The 22,269-nt window shown below is 38.3% G+C and overlaps 1 protein-coding gene across 3 annotated transcripts in view; it reads right to left on the reverse strand.

Annotated features, from left to right (window-relative positions):
- Window positions 1–278: 278 nt before the first annotated feature.
- The window catches only part of olah (oleoyl-ACP hydrolase), a 40,857-nt gene continuing 18,866 nt past the window's right edge, over window positions 279–22,269 (reverse strand). For all 3 annotated transcript variants that reach the window (XM_028817125.2, XM_028817127.2, XM_028817126.2), the window contains exons 3-7: window positions 17,705–17,843; window positions 15,686–15,785; window positions 13,800–13,969; window positions 8,510–8,592; window positions 279–5,114 (exon numbers count right to left, since the gene is read on the reverse strand). In XM_028817125.2, the coding sequence (XP_028672958.1) occupies window positions 4,972–5,114; window positions 8,510–8,592; window positions 13,800–13,969; window positions 15,686–15,785; window positions 17,705–17,843 (635 nt within the window). In that variant the 3' untranslated portion in view covers window positions 279–4,971. The remainder of the gene's footprint in view (window positions 5,115–8,509; window positions 8,593–13,799; window positions 13,970–15,685; window positions 15,786–17,704; window positions 17,844–22,269) is intronic.

Below are 22,269 nucleotides of genomic sequence, written 5' to 3' on the forward strand. Positions count from 1 at the left end.
TACTCTCGATGATTAAAATGTAATGTTCATGAGACAAAAGCAATAATGAGCCTGCATGATTTGACTAAAAGTGACAAACTGCTACATTTGACTAACAAAGACTCACAACTTCTTCACTGCACAACTCAGACACAGCCTGAAGAGAAAAGAAAAAAAAATACACGCATACATACAGACATATATATACAGTTAGGTCCATAAATATTTGGACAGAGACAACTTTTTTCTAATTTTGGTTCTGTACATTACCACAATGAATTTTAAATGAAACAACTCAGATACAGATGAAGTGCAGACTTTCAGCTTTAATTCAGTGGGGTGAACAAAACGATTGCATAAAAATGTGAGGCAACTAAAGCATTTTTTTAACACAATCCCTTTATTTCAGGGGCTCAAAAGTAATTGGATAAATTAAATAACTGGAAATAAAATGTTCATTTCTAATACTTGGTTGAAAACCCTTTGCTGGCAATGACAGCCTGAAGTCTTGAACTCATGGACATCACCAGATGCTGGGTTTCCTCCTTTTTAATGCTCTACCAGGCCTTTACTGCAGTGGCTTTCAGTTGCTGTTTGTTTGTGGGCCTTTCTGTCTGAAGTTTAGTCTTCAACAAGTGAAATGCATGCTCAATTGGGCTAAGATCAGGTGACTGACTTGGCCATTCAAGAATTTTCCATTTCTTTGCTTTAATAAACTCCTGGGTTGCTTTGGCTGTATGTTTTGGGTCATTGTTCATCTGTATCATGCAATCAATTTGACTGCATTTAGCTGGATTTGAGCAGACTGTAGGTCTCTGAACACCTCAGAATTCATTTGGCTGCTTCTGTCCTGTGTCCCATCACACTGCCTCCACCGTGTTTTACAGATGATGTGGTATGCTTTGGATAATCAGCTGTTCCACGCCTTCTCCATTCTTTTTTTTTGCCATCATTCTGGTAGAGGTTGATCTTGGTTTCATCTGTCCAAATAATGTTTTTCCAGAACTGTGCTGGCTTTTTTAGATGTTCTTTAGCAAAGTTCAATCTATCCTTTCTATTCTTGAGGCTTATGAGTGGCTTGCACCTTGCAGTGCACCCTCTGTATTTACTTTCATGCAGTCTTCTCTTTATGGTAGACTTGGATATCGATACGCCTACCCCCTGGAGAGTGTTGTTCACTTGGTTGGCTGTTGTGAAGGGGTTTCTCTTCACCATGGAAATGATTCTGTGATCATCCACCACTGTTGTCTTCCGTGGACGTCCAGGTCTTTTTGCGTTGCTGAGTTCACCAGTGCTTGCTTTTTTTCTCAGGATGTACCGAACTGTAGATTTTGCCACTCGTAATATTGTAGCAATTTCTCGGATGGGTTTTTTCTTTTTTCGCAGCTTAAGGATGGCTTCTTTCACCTGCATGAAGAGCTCCTTTGACCGCATGTTGTTTGTTCACAGCAAAATCTTCCACATGCAAGCACCACACCTCAAATCAACTCCAGGCCTTTTATCTGCTTAACTGATAATGACATAACGATGGACTTGCCCACACCTGCCCATGAAATAGCCTTTGAGTCAATTGTCCAATTACTTTTGAGCCCCTGAAATGAAGGGATTGTGTTAAAATAATGCTTTAGTTGCCTCACATTTTTATGCAATCGTTTTGTTCACCCCACTGAATTAAACCTGAAAGTCTGCACTTCATCTGTATCTGTGTTGTTTCATTTAAAATTCATTGTGGTAATGTACAGAACCAAAATTAGAAAAAAGTTGTCTCTGTCCAAATATTTATGGACCTGTGTATATTATATATATATACAGTATATAATATACTAGGGGCGTTCAAATATAAACAGGACTTTATGAGCTATGCTTTATTTATTGAATACAATGAAATGACTTATACACTAATTTTCTATGTAGCCTCCTGTCACATCAATCTATTTGTTCCAGTGCTCAGGAAGCTCCTAAATCTCAGAAGAGTTGAAGTCTTTTGACTGAATGTTGACCCATTCCTGCACAGCATCAATAACCTCCTCATTCGACTTGAATTTCTTCCCTCCTAAAAATTCCTTAAGTGGACCAAAGAGATGATAGTCTCTCTCTGAACGATTTGCAGAAATCATACACTCTAGACTGAGAGAGAGACACTCATCCCAAACTGATTTTTAAGTCTGGAATAAATCTGAGATGGAATGACTCCTTCATTTGTCAAAAGTTTAATAATAATCTAATGTGCAACACTACTGTGTACCTCCTGCTCCGAAATGTTGATTATAACTGACAGGAAGGGGGGAAAGAGCAGCTAGCACTACTAACGACAACTTCAAAGATGTATGTGTTTGTCCATGAAGTCAGGTCTACCGTGCACTCTGTATAAGAACAGAGCATGAAAATTCCTGTTTATAATTAAATGCCCCTTGTGTGTATATGTATGTATATATATATATATATATATAAAATATCTATATATATAAAATCCCTGTGTGCGTCCAGGTGTCCATTTGTGGGTGTCTTCTGGTGAAGTGCGCATGCGCGGGGCATGGTACGATGCGCGATATTACTGTCAGAGAAAGTTAGAGGCGTTTTACGGAAATACAAACCAGTATTACTGCAAGAGGAAATTAAAGGTACACAATACAGTGACGCATATTACAGCCACATATAAGCCAGTATTACTGTCAGAGGAGATTAAAGGCATATTACCGATGCGCACGCCTGTATTACCGCCAGAGAAAATTAAAGGTATATTACGGACGTACAAGCCAGCGGACGTACAAGACGGTATCCTTCAATAAGGGCGCACACAAAAAGGCGAGCCTCAAAAGGGCGACCTCAATTGGGCGCAGCGAATAAAGACGCGTGTAAATAAAGATCTGCACCTTTGTTGCTCTTCACATATTCCAGAGCCATTTGAACTAAAAGGTCGCCCTTTTGAAGCTCGCCTTTTTGTGCATGCCCTTATTGAATAGAGCCGTACAAGACAGTATTACTGTCACAGAAAATTAAAGACACACAATACACGGCGGCAGCCCACGAAGAACGGTCAGCTCAGCAAGTAAACATCAACAAAAGAAAGGCTGAAAGAAAGAAAAATACGACTAACAAAAAGAATGAGGTCAAAGTCCCTTGCCATTTAATATAGACTGTTCCTACTAATGTTTATGCACTACTGTTCTAGCGCCCGTTATTGTAATGGGCTAAATGACTAGTATATATATATATATATATATATATATATATACACACACACATACCTTTTTTAAAAGCCAGTGTTTTGTAGCGATACTGAGTCACATTTGTCCTACTAGAGATATGTCACTCCTATTATTTATTTTACCTGATATCCGTTCAAAAATTAAATAAAGCTCAGTGTGAAGCAACATAGAAACTTAGAATGCTCACATTAAATAACTGTTTATAAAATTAAATTGTAAACATAATGAAAATGAGACAAATACATAAAGCAAGTAAAAGAGGCAATGTCAGAGGATATTTGGGTCTAGTTATTTCACATAGAAGTAGCACAACATTTTTGGCCTTCTTGTTTTGTGTTGAGAATTTAGCGGATTAAAGAAGTGCTGAGGTAGCCTTCTGCTGTCATGCACCAAAAGTCTGGAATCTGTTACCATTAGAGATACGCCAGGCTAACACTGTGGATCATTTGAAAAACGAGCCGAAAAATTCACTTTTTCATTCGTTTTTCCATAGCTACATTTTAGTCAGTCAGTCAGTCATCTTCCAACCCGCTATATCCTAACACAGGTCACGGGGGTCTGCTGGAGCCAAACCCAGCCAACAGAGGATGCAAGGCAGGAACAAACCCCTGGGCAGGGTGCCAGCCCACCACAGTACTTTTTAGTTCTACCCTTAATAAACTATATATGCACAGAATTATTTATTAATCTTGTGTTCTTCTGTGGTGGCGTCCTGCGCTAACACCACCTGATTAAACTCCTGTGTGGCCCCCTGTGATGCTGCAATGTTTGAATGAAAACAGACACCCCAACTGCCATGAGACCCCAACTGCATCAAATACTTTAAGACAAAAAAAAAAAAAAAAAACCATAAACAACGACTTAAGAACATTTCAGTTTGGCAGAATGCCCAGTGGGAGTTGGGTGGTCTTTTGACCAGAAACCCTTACCCTTTTGTTTTTTTCTCCAGCTTACCTGGAGTTTCTTTTATTTTTTTCTGTCCACCCTGGCCAACTGACCTTATCATCAGAATCTTCACTTAAAAAAATAAACAATTTTATATTTAAGGTCTCTGTCTCTCTTGCTTATATATCTATCTTATGCAAGTGTGCATTATTTTTTGTAAACTATTCTTCAAGATTTATTATCCCTACCTGCATTATGCATCATTATCATTGCATTTATTTCTTTGCCATCTTGTTAAGCACTTTGAGCTACATCGCTCGTTTAAAGATGTGCTACAGACATAAACGTTGTGGTTGTCGTTGTAGATGGCAGGCTTTTCACTTTGTCTGTGACGACCAACCACAGCCTGTGCTCAATGCAGCACTCCAGGACTCCATCAAAGGGTCCATTCATCGCAGACCTGCTTTCCTAATATATATATATATATATATATATATATATATATATATATATATATATATATATATATATATATATATATACGTATAAATATGTATAATTACATAATCATATTATTAAAACATGTACCTTTGTAAACAATAACTTGTGCTAGCCTGATGTGCTACTGGGCTATTAAATACGGTAAATTCCATTTTTATCTCTAAAATCTACAGGATTTCTTTTGGGGTACGACAAGTTGAGATTCTTTTTATGTCCCTGTTTGGAGTTTTTTTTTTTTATTTGTGATTTTTATTTTATGAAGTTGAACTGTAACAAACTGGACTAATTATTTACCCCTTGATAAGTTCTGAAGACAATTTTGTCAATATTATATCTTTATAAATGTGAGTAATTACCAAAAACTTCCTATGACTCTTTTTTTTGTAGTAAAGTCTTGTTAAATATAATCAATCTCTGTGGTTTCTAAACACTTAGTGATGTATTTCACAAGATGAGCCTCATTCTGTGGATCCTTTAGATAAAAATGAGACCCAGGAAGCATTTGCTTTGTAAATTCTCCACTGGTTAACTCCTTCCAGGCTAGAAAAAAAAAATAAAACATGAACTGCAGTATTATTCACAACAGACATACACGTTGAATTTAATTTCACTGAGACTATTAAATCTTTGCACATGACACCTGAGCACATGACAATGCCACAGAGACTGTTATTGAAAAATGCTGACACAAATTTAAATGGGGAGGGCATCACTATATGCAAGACAGGAACCTGACCTGGACAGAACGTCAGTCCATCACATGGCCCTCTCACACAAGGCCAGTTCGGAATTGACAATTTCTGGAACCTTCACATCTTTGGCAATGTAGGAGGGAAACCCACACAGACACTGGGAGAACAAGCAGACTCCACACAGACAGCTAGTGGGTGCAGGACTCTAATCCTAGGAGGCTGGATGAACGAGACAACATCACTATCAAAGATTATTGAGGCAAATTAATTAAAGAATGCTTATCTAAAATAGGTACTGTTTTACTTTTGCAGGCCAGTGTGCATAAGGTTTGGATGATATATCTTGTATTATTAGACTGTTTTATACAATACAATCAGCTCTTACAAATAATAAAATAACAAAATAATAATAATATAATGCCACTACCCATGACCTTGTATCAGAGTAGGTGGGCTTTGAAAATGAATGAAGGAATGTATAGATATGGGAGAAAACAGTGGAGACATATATATATATATATATATATATATATATATATATATATATATATATATATATATTCCAATGTCTGTCTGTCAATCTGTATGTCTGTCCGCTTTTCACGAGAGAATTACTTAACTGATACTGTTGCACCACTGAAGCGGTTGTAGCAAATATGTACCTTTTGTGAAAGTGTTTAATTTGATCTTTGGACTTCAGGCTTCATACATTTTATAGTTTATGCCAACATTTTGTCATTTACTACTAAAATATGAAAAACATTTCTGTTTTAACGATGTGTTTACACAGATTATTGTAGAAACGGAACACACATGAAATGCATGTGTTCCAAATAACGCTCTATTCCACTCTAAAACTCCAGCACTTCACTCCCAGATAATCAATCAAGGCATGAGCTGGGAGACGTCTGTGCTCATTCTTAGTCGGTGGGGGGATGGAATAGCAGGCTGCTTGTTGCTTGTCTTAATCGGCACATTTACAGGACAAAAGACGCTGAGGGAGAAATGCGAGCAGATTTAAGGTGGGCCGGATCTACGAGTTTTTTCGTAGGCTCTGATAATTCTAGTGTTAAGTCTAGTCAGGTCAGACAAGATAAAGTATTCTGCATTGGAATGTGATTTTTACTAAACATGTACACTCATTATAAGTGCAAAGTACATAACACAGTATTAAAATAGTAGTAGTGGTGTGACATGCAGAGTACAATGAGAGTCTTCCTTGCATGTATATTCAACATTCAATACATTACCATGATAAACAAGAATGTATTAAAATACTTAAGCTCAGTTCTCTTAATATAACATCAATTAATATAAAAAACAAGCCTTGCATTGACTATGCAAACTTCAAGTCATTAAGCTCAACATTCTCACTGTTAGGATAAGTTAACTAGCAATTTGAAACTAGCCAAGTGTGAGTGTGGGTATAGTGTGAGAGGGCATTGCAATGGACTGGCCCCCTGTTCAGGGCTGCTCCCTGCCTTAAACCCAGTACTGCTGGGGTGGGCACCAACCCTGAACTGGAAAAGGCAATTCTGTAATACATTTGAAATTGTGGAGACACTTGAAGATGTTAAAGGTTCTATTCAACAAGGATGCTTTTGGCAGCAGTAAAATTTATGAGAAAGCAATAATAAAACAAAGATGACTTAGTCCTTTAAAAGCTGCTGCAAACACCCATTACGGGTGACTGTTAAATTGCCTGTTGCCTACTATATTTACAATACAGTGTATAGGGACTTATTATTCTGTAGCTTTAAACCAATAACCAAACATAATAGCGATGCAAGGAGTACAATATTTCAAAAATATATTTTAATGCAACATTTTACATCTATTATAGGTAGGAGAATTGCCACACTCTAATACACACACACTTTAATACAAAAACTGCAATATGAGAAAATATTGCAATGAAATGATTGTGGAGTCATAACTGTTGCCATTCTGACAGTGTAAAATGTAAACAAATGAAATACACTGAATGAACAGAAGACGATTAATAGATTATTATAAGCCATTTATGTTATTGGAATGCTGTTTTCTAAGCTGCATAACAAATCTTTTTCAGGCCATTACTTCTGACCTACATAACTGAATAATCCAGGCAGAAAGGTATCCTGATTTAATGTTGGAGACTATTTTTCTGCCTAATACTGATGTTTAATTATACAGTATAAATAATAAAATACAGGGGGGGCATAAAGATCTCCCACATTTTGAAGGGGTATAAAAAATGAACAAAGCCATGTAAAAAAATGTATATATTTCTGAAAAGTACATAAAAAAACAGTTTTGTTTTAATGGGTTTTAAAAATCATATCAGACAAATGACAATACATTGCAGAAGACGTTCCTGGAAGTTCTCCATCACTCTCCGGGTCATCTCAGGTGGAATGGCGTTGACTTTCTGTCTGATCCTTTCTTTCAAATCCTCAAGAGATCGAGGACGATGTTTGAAAACCTTTTCTTTTAGGTATCCCCAAAGGAAAAAGTCACATGGGCTTAAATCTGGTGACTGTGCCAGCTACCCTATGTCTCCCCTTAAAGAGATCAAATACCCAGGGAATATTTCCCTCAACACACCGAGTGAACATTGTACTGTGTGAGCTGTGGCCCTGTCCTGTTCAAACCACACATGTTCTGTCCTAGGGGTGCCAGATGATTTTCTTTTCAGTGTGGACCCTGTTGCCTGACGGTTAGAAATCCACAGCAAAATTGTTTCCCAATCTGGTACAGATGCATTTTGACCAAACGCAAAGCATGTACGGAACGCTCTCTGCGTCACTATCACAGAACAGTTGTTCTCAAAATACGCTTGAACAATAAAGCCCCAATGTTCACCGGTCCAACTCATGATGGGTACTGAAAACGGTAGAGCCTAACCTACCAAATGAGACCTACCCCACCTCTCTACCCCCACTACAGCCCACACAGTTCACTGTCGAAATGTGGGAGATCTTTATGCCCCACCCTGTATGAACACAACCAATGCAGGATTTTGGATTTAATTCATTTAATTTGGACTGGCTTACCAGGGAAACATTATTAATCTATAGTGGGAAAACATTTTTTTTTTATTGGTGGTTAAAAACAGTAAAAGGAAAGATAATTATACGCACCCATTCTTACTGCCGAACAAAAAAACTCTGGTATTGTTTTATATATGCATTTTACAAAAGATCTTAGGCAGCATTATGCATATCTAATATTAATTCCTTTACTAAATTCAAGCTCTCTTACCGTCAACGTCGTGTGGCACATCCTCTGTTCCATCAAAAGCTGTGATTGCACAAGAAAGTACACTACTTGGTGGCTTTAGATAGCTGAAAACACAAACAATTCAATAAACAACTGCAAGCAAATGAGCAAACATGCTGAAAAAGAAACATGTATCGATTGATACAAAAAAACATCTTTAATGAAACAGAGAAAGCTAATAAATATTTCCTAATGCATTTGGTAAGGATTAGAAAAGGAAAAAGATAATGAAATCTTCACATTGTGTAACTCTTTGTAAATTTTGTAACCTTTAAACGTTTTTTTAACAACATTCATCAAGTACTTTCAGTAAACAGGGCAGAGTAATGGGGATTGTGGAAGAGAGGTGAAAAAGAGAGTGCAGGCAGGGTGGAATGGGTGGAGAAGAGTGTCAGGAGTAATGTGTGACAGACGGGTATCAGCAAGAGTGAAAGGGAAGGGCTACAGGATGGTAGTGAGACCAGCTATATTATATGGGTTGGAGACGGTGGCACTGACCAGAAAGCAGGAGACAGAGCTGGAGGTGGCAGAGTTAAAGATGCTAAGATGGGTGTGACGAGGATGGATAAGATTAGAAATTAGTACATTAGAGGGTCAGCTCAAGTTGGACGGTTGGGAGACAAAGTCAGAGAGGCAAGATTGCGTTGGTTTGGACATGTGCAGAGGAGAGATGGTGAGTATATTGGGAGAAGGATGCTAAAGATAGAGCTGCCAGGCAAGAGAAAAAGAGGAAGGCCTAAGAGAAGGTTTATGGATGTGGTGAGAGAAGACATACAGGTGATGGGTGTAACAGAACAAGATGCAGAGGGCAGAAAGATATGGAAGAAGATGATCCGCTGTGGCGACCCCTAACAGGAGCAGCCGAAAGAAGAAGAAGATCAAATACATTCAGTCTTGATTTTGTATACCATTAACAGCCAGCACCATCCCAAGGTATCTTACTGTTCTAACAGTATTTCAATAGATGATAAAATTTAACACTTGAACTGTATAATATTATTAAAAACACATTGCAGATACACCATGGGAATAAAACATCCTGCATGCTTAGTAACTGCACATTTACACAGATGTAGAAAATGCATTTAACACACTTTAAATGTTACTGAATATTGGTGCAAGGGGAGACAGTAGCTTCACCATTGTCCACCTTGGCAGGCTGTTGCACCACCTGGCATGCTATCATCTAGGAATGTCTGGCATGTCAACTATCCATGCATCCATTTTCTGAGCCAATTTTTTTCCACTTCAGGGTTGTACAGAGAGGGAGCAAGGCCACACTAATTTACACACAGACACACACACACTTGCATGAACCAATCATTTCCAGAGCTCCCTAACAGCTTTACTGCTTGCTTCTGAGTCAGAGGTTAAAAAGCTGTCACACTTAAACACACCAGCTGGTACTGACCTGGTCCAAGGTCTGTAAGGCCACAAGGTTTGCTTGCTACATCAAGCTGTAGTAAGAGGCTGATCCAGAAGTCTAAACAATAATTCTTTAGAACCCTAACTTGGCAGTAATTTAATGAAAATGCTTCAAACTTTACTTCATTAACTGTGTGCTTCTGCCACTCTTGGTTGTAAAGATCTGTTAGCCTGTCTAGTATTTGGCAATGCCATTAAAAAAAGAAATGTCTTCTCTTCATCCAGGACCATGTTTAGAATTCTATTCTGTCTTTGATTAGACACTGTGTATGATTGTGTCTACATAATAAGACGGCACAGAATTCATACCTTCTCTGCTTACTGTTTTTTTGCCAAAACAACTTGAAACCACGACATACGAATAACTAGACAGATAGACAGATGAGTGTATACTTGTATATAAGATATAGCGGTTAAGCTAACTGGCGATTCCCATTGGCCCTGTGACAGCGTGTACATAAATGGGCACTTTGTTGAATTGGCATCCTTGTCCTATCTTCTGCCCAGCACTGCCGGGGAGGACTTCACAACCCTGAACTGGACAAAACTGGACTGATAATACATGCTTTAACAATGGCTTTCCAAACTACACAGCACATTAATTTCTGAATATAAGTAGTTCAATTACAGTGAATAATTTGTTAAGAATTAAATTGGCTGTTCTAGACAATAATAGACTACAACATAGCTTTCAAAAGATCTCTTGGAAAAAGTTGCGGAAAAGAACAGATAATGAAATGAATATACAAGGATGCCAAAGATCTTAAATATCTTATAGGATGCAATAAAGATAATTTAAAAGGTGGATGGTTCTCAGGACCATTAAGTCCTTGCCTAGATCAGGTCATCTTTTTATAATGGATGATAATGCAAAATGAAGACAATCAAGCTAGGCCACTCAGAACCCAAAAAGGCAACTATGTCCCAAGCTTGTAATAAATTTTGGTTTATGGAAAGAAAGAAAGAAGAAGGCTGCTACTACTCTGCAAAAAGCTCACCATGAATCTGATTTGAGGCTTGAAATGACACAGTGTAGATTCAAAGCCACATGAAAAAATAGTGATTTTTTTTCTTGCATTTTTAGGACAGAAACAAGTCTGATTGAAGCATAAAGAAAGAGTGCTGGAGAAAAAGTATTACTTGTGTCACGCACATGTGTTTAACAGACCTCTCAGTGGCTCTCAGAGAGAGATGGTGCCGTCACTAACTACATCTCCCTCTTCACCCACAGTTCTGAGGCTTGCTCGCTCAGAAGAACTGTGACCAATTTACGGCACCACTCTGAAGCCCTGCCCATTTCGGGACGCCGACATATACTGTAAACCCTGACTACATCGGAAGTCATTGCTCATTTGGACCCAGTGACGGAGAAATCATACAGCTCCCGGTGATTCTCAGTGTGACAGTAGTAGAACTGTCACCGGGTCCTTTGCCAGCTAGAGTGAGGCTGGAAGAACCAGTAGCCACCGGTGTTTAGTGAAATATAATCTAGAGTCGACAGGTACAGTGCTGAATGTTAAATGAATACCCCCAAGACGCTTAATGTTCGGGCATCCTTTCAGCAACAATCAGATTCTTAGATTTTATATAATGCCTTCTTCTTTAGAGGACTAGCCGCATTAGTGGTCAGTTGACGGACAGTTTTCATTCTGCACACACGTGGCTGCAAACGCCCTTTATGCTGCTAAAAGCTGGAAAGCAGCTGATTTGCAACAGCCGAGAGTGACAAAACGGGAAAGCAGTCGCAGTGCATGGATGGTGGTACTTTTACCTTACTTGCTTGTGGAGTTTATGTTTTGTTCTTTTGTAAGAGTTTAGAAATTATCCCTGGGGATGTGTGAAATGTAGGGAAGATAATTTATGTGTAGGAACACGTTGAGGATAATGGGATAGACCCCCCCATCAGAATGGTATGAGCGAGTAGGTATGAAATGTTTAAAAGGCCTCCGTGCCATTAGTTCAAAAGGTCAGTGAGGAGGATAGGTGTCACTATTGTGCATATTGCAAAGTTTCTTTTTTGCCCCCCATGCTGTTGCCTGCCTTAAATGTATTTTTTCAGTCTTTTTAAGCCAGGGTGTCTCCTAGATTTAGGGAGAGCTTCATCACGGGGGTGAGAGCTCTTAGACCAACTGTTCAACCATTTTCTTTCAACTATTTTTTTTTTTTTGACAGCTTTGGACTGTGTACATTTTATGAGCCATTGCCTGTAACTACTCTGCATGAATGTTTTCAATAATTTATCAAATTTGTCCTATTTGTTGGATACAACTATTTTGTTTTGCTTGATTGTTATGTATTATTTTTATGGATTCTTCACCTCTTCTTCTCTTCTTTTTGGATTTTTGTTCTTTATCTCACCAACAAATACTCTGTGGGACATGGCCGGCCTTTTATCCCAGCCAGTACCCCCAGGCCGCCAGGTGGAGCCCTGCCTGCAACACAGAGGTGCCCCGAGTTCCAGCAGGGCATCATGGACAGTAGAGTTTTTCATCACAGCCCTGCTGGATACCATGGGGGCCTCCAGGGGACGCTGCAGGAAGGCCCAGAGACTCTTACGTGCCCTATAACCCGTCTTAATCACAGCAACTGGAGGAATGACGTGCTTCCGGGATGAAGAAGAAGAGTTTTTATATGACCCGGAAGTGTTCCTAGACACATGGACAGAGAGAGCGAAACACTTCCGGGTCAAGGACTATAAAAGGACTGTGGGAGATCCCCGACGTTGAACTGAGCTGGGTGGAAGGGTGGCAGTGCGTCTGGGAGAGTGGAGGATTATTGATTATTGACTTTAGTGTTGGTGTTATTGATTTATTGAAGTATAGTGGAGGTGCTTTGTGCACTGAATTATTGTAATAAAAACAATATTTGGATTTTACCTGGTGTTTGGCGTGGTGTCCGAGGGTTCAAGAGAGTGATAGCGCCCTCTATCTGTCACAACTCAAATAGGATTTTCCTGCAATAAACATTGGTGACTTTGATTTCAAAATACTTTGTCCTTTATTTGTTTTTTGGGGCACCTTGAGCACTGTCCGACTATGAACTACTAGCGTGCACTGAGTTAAGACAGTGTATCGTGACACTCAGCACGACCTTCTTGTTTAGCACTCTCAAATGCCGTTTATTTTGCCTTTTTGTACCTTGCTATTAAACAGGGTTACCAGCTGGTACCCCAACCCATTTTTGTGCATAATGCTTCTTCTTTCAATATTTTACACTTGTTACAAAGAAAATGAAATTGGGATGGAAGTTTACGCTTCAACGTTTCCTCTCTGGACAAAAATACTATTTATCTATGGTAAACACTGTAAGAGCACAGTCAAAGCAACAGGAGAGTGGCTAAAGGACAAAAATGATCAAAAAAATCTAACTAAAAATTGCTCAAATGACATGAAGGTCAAACAACATTTCTCCTTACAATATGACCAGGGGGACAATGGGCAAACATCAATTAATTCAACTATGCGACTGTGATGTAGAACATTTCAAACAGTAGTAAAATATGCTTTCACTATTTGCTGCCTTTATATTTATCTGCAGTGAGACACAAATGGTGTTCAACTTATGATGAAGAATGTGGACCAGGAAATGGATGTTTATGACAATTATTCTTTTAAGGGGCAAGGCAAAGGTGTAGCGAGAAAACAGGCAGAAGATCAGAACCATGAGTCAAAAGATCTATCGCAAAAACAAAAGTAATTAATTGCTTTTTATCATTAAGCAAATCAACTTTTTACCAGAAGGATACTATATTTTATAAATAATGAATAATTAATAATTTGAAGTTTTTTGAAGACAATATATATGCAGTTTTTAACTTTTTTTTTTTAACATAGACCATAATATGCACCTGTAATTTTCTACAACTCGGAGGTCTGCTTTCAGCACAGGAAGAAACAGATTCACCACCTCTGGGTTTCCAAGGATTTCAGGAGGGGTGCCCCCCACTGTAGTCATCCATTCTAAGAATTCTTTGTCTGGCAATTCTGATGTCTTCTGAGAAGATGTTCTTGCAATGGACTATAAACAAAATAAAGAACGGCAACAGTTCATTTGTGAAATCTCTTTATCTATTACAAAGTGAAGGCATGAAATGAAACATCGGACCAAGAGCCAGTCACATGGGGTGTCAATTCAACTGATGGTACACTCACTCACACGCATACTGCTTCACATTAGAGTTAGAATTTGGTTCATGGGAAGAAACTAAAAAAACCTGAACAAAGCCATCCAGACGTCAATCTCTTATACAACAGACGATTATACAAAATATGTTACGGGACTGAAAGCAACAAAAGTCAAAAGACACCTTGCATAATGAATAGTGATTTTTTAGCAGTAGGCATCATATTTATGAAGTTTTTCCATAATTGCCATGCAATAACATATATTGCTGTTTCTGCTGTTATTATATGGGCAGCACAGTTGAAATGTGGTTAGCATTGCTGCTTTAGTTTAAGAGAATGATCACAATGAGTGTTGATTTTTGTATATTCTCAGAGTACCAAAGTGAGTATACCAGTGTCTTGCCACATTCTAATGACGTGCACATTGAGTTATTGCAATTCTGAATTGGCTGGGGATTAATGAGTATGGATGTGTGTGTATAAACCCTGCAAGAAGGTCCTGATTTGTTTTGTATGCTCCTGGCATAGGCTCCAGTACATCCCAATAGTGTACTGGGTTCAGAAAATGCTTGGCAATACATATATAATAGTGCTAAATCTGTCATATGTTGAATGATAGTGGATAAAAGACACTGGTGTTACACCAGTCAACATTCTGATCAGTGAATCAGTCTGTTCTCCAAACAGCATGAGGCACACTCAGAAATACAAAAGGAAAACTCTAAAATAAATTCTAAAAAAATGGTGGCTCAGGCTTTTTCCTATCATACAAGCAATACATTGAAGCAAAGGTCATTTAATGGCACAAAGGACTATATTTTTCTCTAAAGCAATAGGAAAAAATAAGTCACAAAGCTGAAATCAACATGTAATTCCTAATAACATTCAGATGTAAGTCACCTTTCTTCATCTACTTTTGAAGAAATCAAGGACAATGACATTCAATAAAAATGTATTAATTATGTTTTATGTCACTATAGACTGTGCAACTGAATCAATGGCTTCTATTCAGAACTGGAATATGTGGTAGATCTCAGTGGGATATGTCAGATTTCAACGCATGGAGTTTTCACTTTCTCTTTATTTACATCTGGGTACTCTACTTTCCTCCCACAGTCACTAAAGACCTGCATGGTAATTGGACTGGCAACTCTAATTGGCCCCAGTGGGGTGAGCGCCCTGTGATGGACTGGCACTGTGACCAGTGTGTCTCCTGCCTTGCACCCTATAGTCCAGGGATAAGCTCAGACCCCTCACAACACTGGCTTAGATTACATGGGCTATGTTCTGATTAGGGCTTGTATTCCAATTTATGCATCATATAACATAAAAAACCTTTAGCAATGACTGCTTTTATACCCTTTTGTTATTTTTCATAGCTTGCCTGATAATATAATGGCTAACTTACGTTAGATAGAACAACCTAAGCTGAACTGACCACTTTGTGTTCTGTGGCTTTGTTAAGTTATGGATGGTTGGTATTCGGTATATCTTCTGTCTTCACAACACACTTATTAAATATGATGAGGTTATGAGGTTGGGAGGTGCTGGTAATCACTAAAATAAAAAAGATAAAATAAACCTTTTTTAATCTGAGTATTTTACCTACATGTGGGGCTGAACAGCCAGAGACAAAGAGATGTGCAGGCTCCAATCCATATACTCGTTTCAGATATTCAGCTGTTGCAAAACTGGTTAAGGCTCCAAAACTGTTATAAAGTATAAAGAATACCTTTAGAGAAATATTAGCAAAAGAATATTAAGTACTAATTTTCAGACAGTTTGTGCTTTTACATACTTTTTAAAATTTATTTTATTAAAAAAAAGTAAGCATTGATATTTGCAGGATATAAAGTGCCTAAAATAAATGCTTTGGAAACAGTTCTAACCCCATTTCTCAATAGCATATACAGATTATAAACACAAGCCAGAATAAAGAGTGGTCTCAATATAACAAATTGGAAAATAACCTTGAATTGACATGTAATTGTAAAGTAGCATTAGTGTTTACTGATTCACTATAATCAATAGTTTGTAGTTTTCTTTATTTTTATGGTCTTATTCTCCCTCCTGGCATGCTCTTCTCCCATCATGGCAGCCTTCACTCAAGGATAGATAGATAGATAGATAGATAGATAGATAGATAGATAGATAGATAGATAGATAGATAGATAGATAGATAGATAGATAGATAGATAGATAGATAGATAGATGGATGGATGGATGGATGGATGGATGGATGGATGGATGGATGGATGGATGGATGGATGGATAGATACTTTATTAATCCAAGGGGAAATTCACAACATGGTAACTTAGCTGTGTTTAGTGCCATAAAAGGTAAGAGTAACAAAACTCTTCATTCATTTTTAAACTCTTTCACATTCTGAATGTAGTCTCAGTAGGCTGTAGAGTGAAATACAGCCGTTACAGATTTTTACCATTGCCACTTTTCTCATGCATTGCTCCAGGCATATCTTATTGAGATATGAAAAAGTCAGGAAAATGAATGACAATACCAAGTATTGATATGTGGCTGTGAAATACGCAAGCACTGTTTTGATGCTTGACGTTTACGGTATGCCCCAGGGCATTGCCAACTGTGTTATGCACATATTTAAACATTATTTCTCACAATTTTTAAAGTAGTATGCAAATAAAGCACTGGATGTGTACATAAATCTTAAGGTGCACACTCAACTGTTTTTTTTTGTATTGGTATTTCATAATGTTGAAAAAACAAAAAAGTTACATGAAAGTGCTCCACTAAACAAAGTGCCTCATTACCTCATTCTACAAGCCGGCCCTGTTCTTTATATTAGTGGCAATATTTCATATCTTCTGAACAGAATAGTTCCAATATATTGCCCTGCAACAATCACCTTATAACATAATAACATTCTTTTTCTAAACCCACAGCTTCTGTTGCAGGGTCTTGTGGAATTTGTGTACCAATGTAAAGCACAAAGCAAGAATCTGGCCTGGACATACAGTACCAGTCACTGGGAACACTTGTACTCTCATTCATTCTGAGCCAATTTCATCCTAATATTTATACCTTTGCAGTGTAACAGAAAAGAAGAGGATCAAACATTGGATTCAGGACCTTTGAAACAGCAGACTCCTGACTTTAGTTAGTTTTTGGCTTTTAGTTATTAATATTTATTTTTACAGAGTATATTCCAGCAAGTAAAAACAAAACGTTTGAAAAGCATTTAATACAATAAACATATATGATAAAACAGTACAGTACATGCATATACTGTACATGTAAACAAAAAGCACAGAATTAAATTAAAAGAGCAAGTTTAAGAAGATGAGTGTTCTGTCACATACTAAAATGCAGTTTTGAGAGTTAATACAGAAAACACAAGTACATTTGGCCACAGACATTATCAGTGAAGTAGCTTTATAGACAGACTTGGCGAGAGGGGTGATCTACAAAACGGAATGAGTATTAGTCACAAGCTGAAAAAGATGACTGCCCAGAGTCATTGGGAGTGTATGAAAAACTGACAATTTCCTTTAAGAACTATCATATTTTGCAGATAAAAGAAGGGTGGTTTATATCTGAAATGCTCACAGACACAAATTCCATAGAATCGAGGGGCAACATCACTATCCATACCTGTGACCAAAAAAGGCAAATGGCTTTTCTTTAAGTTGTGGAAGCAATGCATGTGTAACTTCGTTGACAATCTCATGAATCTCCACAGCATATGGTTCCTTTGCTCTGGCTTCTCTTCCTGGAAGCTTAACCGAGTAAACTGTGAATGAAAAAATTAAGTGATTTTTGTTTTTCCTAGACTGATACTTGTCAGATAATACAATTAACCAGTTCAAAATCCATACAATCACCTTAATTATAGAAGAATTGATTTTACATGTAAGCAACGACAAATATGAAAGTAACCCTATTTTTACTGTAAGTGCACATTTTTAAACATCAATTACTTGTTCAAAAGATTACATTTTTAGGGAAACTAATCTTTTATTTAGAAGGTGTAATGTATATTGTGCAAGAACTCATTTAAAACTTGAACTTATCTTTCTTTATGAGCAGAGTAATAACCCAAAGTCAGAAAATCTGTAGGTAAGTAAACTGAAAGCCTAAAAATACAACACAATAAACAATTTGACCCAAGGTGTTTGATCCTTAGGCCAAGTGCAACAGAATTAAAAGCAAACCACCACGGTTTGTTAAGTGTGACGTGATTGTATGGATTGTGGTCTTCAAATAATATCGATAAAATTAAACAAAAAAGCAAAGCACCAAATATTGACTATGTCATTGGATGTTATAGTATGTTAGGCTCCTTACCGACATGGGGTGGGTTGGGGATTTGATGCAGAGAGAAAGAAGCTCACGATCAGAAGTTGGTGGGTGCGCCTGTTTCTTTAGATTCCTGAGATACAGCATTGGCTAGGATTATACCAAAAGCTTGGTTTTTTGAATTTGGAGGAGAGCTTATCCAAGTTGCAGTTCCTATTACATAATATTTACCTCTTATACTGTACACATTATTCTTACTCTGACTTATTGCGAGTGATCTGCCTGCCCTTTTGTTTTCTAGGGATGGTTCAGTTATAGAGAAACCAAACTTTCAGATAGGTAGCAGTGTGGGATCAGCTGCTGGCTGCTGTGCAAAGTGATATATCTCATACTATCAGAATCCTCTAAAGCTGAGCAACTTACTGTATGCTGCATTTAGTTAACTACCTGCCAGAGTTTTCTATCTTTTAGATCATTCATGGGGCACTTTACAGCTAAATTTTTTTAAATTTCCAGGAATTTGCACTTACAAAATGAGTGAAGTTTATCGCAATTGCTGTCTGATTGCAAGATTTTGTTTGTGCAACTCTGGACCCAAAATGCAACAACATACGTATACAGTATATATATATATATATATATACTAGGGGGCTCTGCCCCCTGCTCGCTTCGCTCGCCAACCCCTGGTGTTGGGAATGACAAAGAGCGTGATGTATGAATGAGATATAGAATAGTGTGACGGTGTAGATGATGCAAATAGAAAGCAAACAATAAAGTGTGTGGCACAGTGTAAAGGTTTATTGGAAAATTTCTTTGTACACGCCGTTTAAGTGTAAAAGGTAATTCCAGGTCAGAACTTGTAAGGTCAATGAAGATGGTCATTATCGTGATCAGAGTCAACTTTGTCAGAGCTTAGAAAGAGTTTGTGTCTCTCCAGGAAGTAATGGAATGACTTGGGTATTTATGTTTTCCACATTAATATTTTTTGGACATAATATAGTGCGTTGTGTTAAAAGGGGCATTTGGTCTAATGAGATTGCTGTTCCAAATCTCTCTGTAACTAAGTCGTCGCAGATAAAGGCTTGAGGAATTGTAATAATATGTGGCTGAAGTCCATCTGTATTGGTGAGTGTACCATCTCTCAGTTGTAATAAGCAATTGTTATGATCTGGTTCTGGACATCGTATCTTTTTTACTAACTGTATCTTTTGAAAGCAATGCCAATTGTCTGCGTATTTTAAGGTGCACTGAACAATAGCTGAGTGCATGGCATCTGGAAGAATAGCTAATCACTGTTTAAAAATCTCCTCCTAATAAAAGTACCTTTCCTCCAAATCGAATATTATTATTCATAAACGTTTGTAGAAGTTTATGAATGGTGTTGAGTAAGTGACTTCATGCCATTGTACATTCATCAATAAACAACATTTTTTGAAGACGGATGTCACGTGCAGTGCCACCGTTAATGTTCATAGTGGATACCGATTTGTAGGATCTAATGCAGTTGATAAAGATTTCACTTTCAGGTACATCGTCAGTTAGAATCTTCTGTAGATATTCAGTATATGAATGTAAAGGAGGCAGTCTAATTTGACCCTTTTGACAACAACGTCTAAATGTATTACTTGTATTGCCAGTTGTTTCTTCAGGGAAGTGAACTGAATGACAATGATTGCAAATGACATTCATTAATCCGAATGAATTTTCCCGGTGTATGTTTTGCTTGTGCCGTTTGAGAGGCGCGTTGTTGCATATGTAGTATTTGGGACGTGTTGTTTTGGAGCTGTAATCAATTTGCCTGTGCTGTGTGAGACGCCCGTTGTAGCCTTCCTTGCCGTTAACGTATGTCTGAGACGGGAGGTGTTTCATTTTGAATCCGTGCCTGTTGCGATGCAGCACTTTGATTGATAGTTTGCGTCATGTGGATCCAGGATGTAGATTTGTGCATATTTGCGTTGTTGATTTTTTTCAGGGTGCACTGTTCCAATATGATGCAGTATTTGTGCACATATGGGAAAGCAGTATGGGCCATTGCCTTTTGGTGGCCTGATATTTACTAAAAGCAAATGAACTATTGTAGGATCTAACGCAGTTCATAAAGTTTTTACTTTTAGGTACATCGTTAGTTAGAAGCTTTAGTTGAGCTTTGCGTTTTTGGAGTCGAGACATTTTTTCTTTTAGAAATATGGATAAGTAATAAGGAGTATTGCACTCACTGTTAATATGGAGACTTTTCTGCGGTTGAACGGTTAATAGTGCCTTATTGTAATGAGATCCACCTATGCTGCATAGCCGTCTATTTTGTTGTTTCTTTCGTGTTCATGTGTTTGTTCCTGTTATCCTTTCCTTTTCGTTTTGTACCCGTGACCGTGTATTCATGACTTGTTTCTTTCTCAGCATCCGAAATATGGATAAGTAATAAGGAGGGTAACAGTCACTGTTAATATGTTTCCTTTTCTGCAGTTGAACGGTTAATAGTGCTTTATTGTAAGGAGATCCACCAATGCTGACACCTATGCTGTCTAGTGTGAAGGTGCTGATGTTCACTTTAGAATATGTGGCTTTGGGTGTGACTTCTTATGGATGTGGGTGGGGGGGATTGTTGAGGATTGTTGTCGCGCGAGCGTCTTCTTTATTTTTGTGTTCCTGTGTCTTGTTGAATCCCCCTCTTTGTGTGTGTCCCGTCCCTCGCTTGTAGGGTCTGTGGGGTGGTTTTGTGTTCTTTTTTTTGTGTTCCATGGGCTTGTTGAATCCCCCTCTTGGTGTGTGTCCCGTCCGGTGCCTGTAGGGGGGGGGGGGGTGCCTTGCTGTTGTGCGCGAGCCTCTTTTTTTTTTTTTTTTTTTTTTTTCGGGTCTAGTTTCGTGTGCAATGTGTTTCGTGCTTTTCCTGCGTTTGACTTTGCGCCTCATTTCTCCTTTTTGTATGTGCTCACTCCTTTTTTCTGTGGTCTTGTCCGCCACTCGCGGCCCCTCATCCGCCTTTGTCGCCCTCATTTCTCCGCCTTTCTCCGACTCTCGCGGACTCTTTTTGCGCCTGCGCCTCTCGTGGCCCCTCATCCGCCTCTCTCTCCCTCTTTTGTCCGCCTTTCTCGGCTCCTCAGCCGACTCTCGCGGACTCTTTTTGCGCCTGCGCAGTACGTCTTTTTGCAGCTACGGCCAATGGCCGGATGTGCCTGCGTCCATCATCCGGTTTAGCATTCTCGGTTAGTAATATGGATATATATATATATATATATATATCTAAATATATAAAATTCTTTCGCGTTTGAAATGGAAATTACGTATGAGCGTTTGAAATGGAAATTATGTATGACCACAGAACATATCGCGTTTGAAACAGAAATTACGTATGACCACAGAATATATTATAATACACTTTTTAAAATTTCAGATACCCACAATGCCACCAAAAAAACAATTTATTGGGGAACTTGGGGAACCGTCAACATCGAAAAAATGAGTCAGGTTACACAGAGAAAGTGAGACAGTAGCAGATCGAGAGAGAAGGCTCGCTGATCAACATATACAACAATCACAATTGAGGGCCTCACAAACACCTGAACAATGTGCTGAACAGAATCGAAATCGACGGATGCAGTATTCACAGGCTACCACGTCACACAAGCGTCAGGGTCTGTACAGTACATGGAGGGATTCAATTACAACACTGAAAAAGATTATTGCCTACATCCAAAAGTTACAATAGGAGAAATGGACATCGTGTGTGAGTACTGCCAAGCAAAGAAGTTTAAATTTGAATCACGTGGGATGTGTTGTTCAGACAGCAAGGTGGAATTAACACCTTTAAGCCATCCGCCTGAACCGTTGTTGTCTCTTATTTCTGGCACAAATCCACATTCAACTCATTTTCTACAGAACATTAGGAAATGCAATTTGTGTTTTCAGATGACATTGTTTGG

Source organism: Erpetoichthys calabaricus, chromosome 13, assembly GCF_900747795.2.
Source record: "Erpetoichthys calabaricus chromosome 13, fErpCal1.3, whole genome shotgun sequence".
Lineage (NCBI taxonomy): Eukaryota > Metazoa > Chordata > Cladistia > Polypteriformes > Polypteridae > Erpetoichthys > Erpetoichthys calabaricus.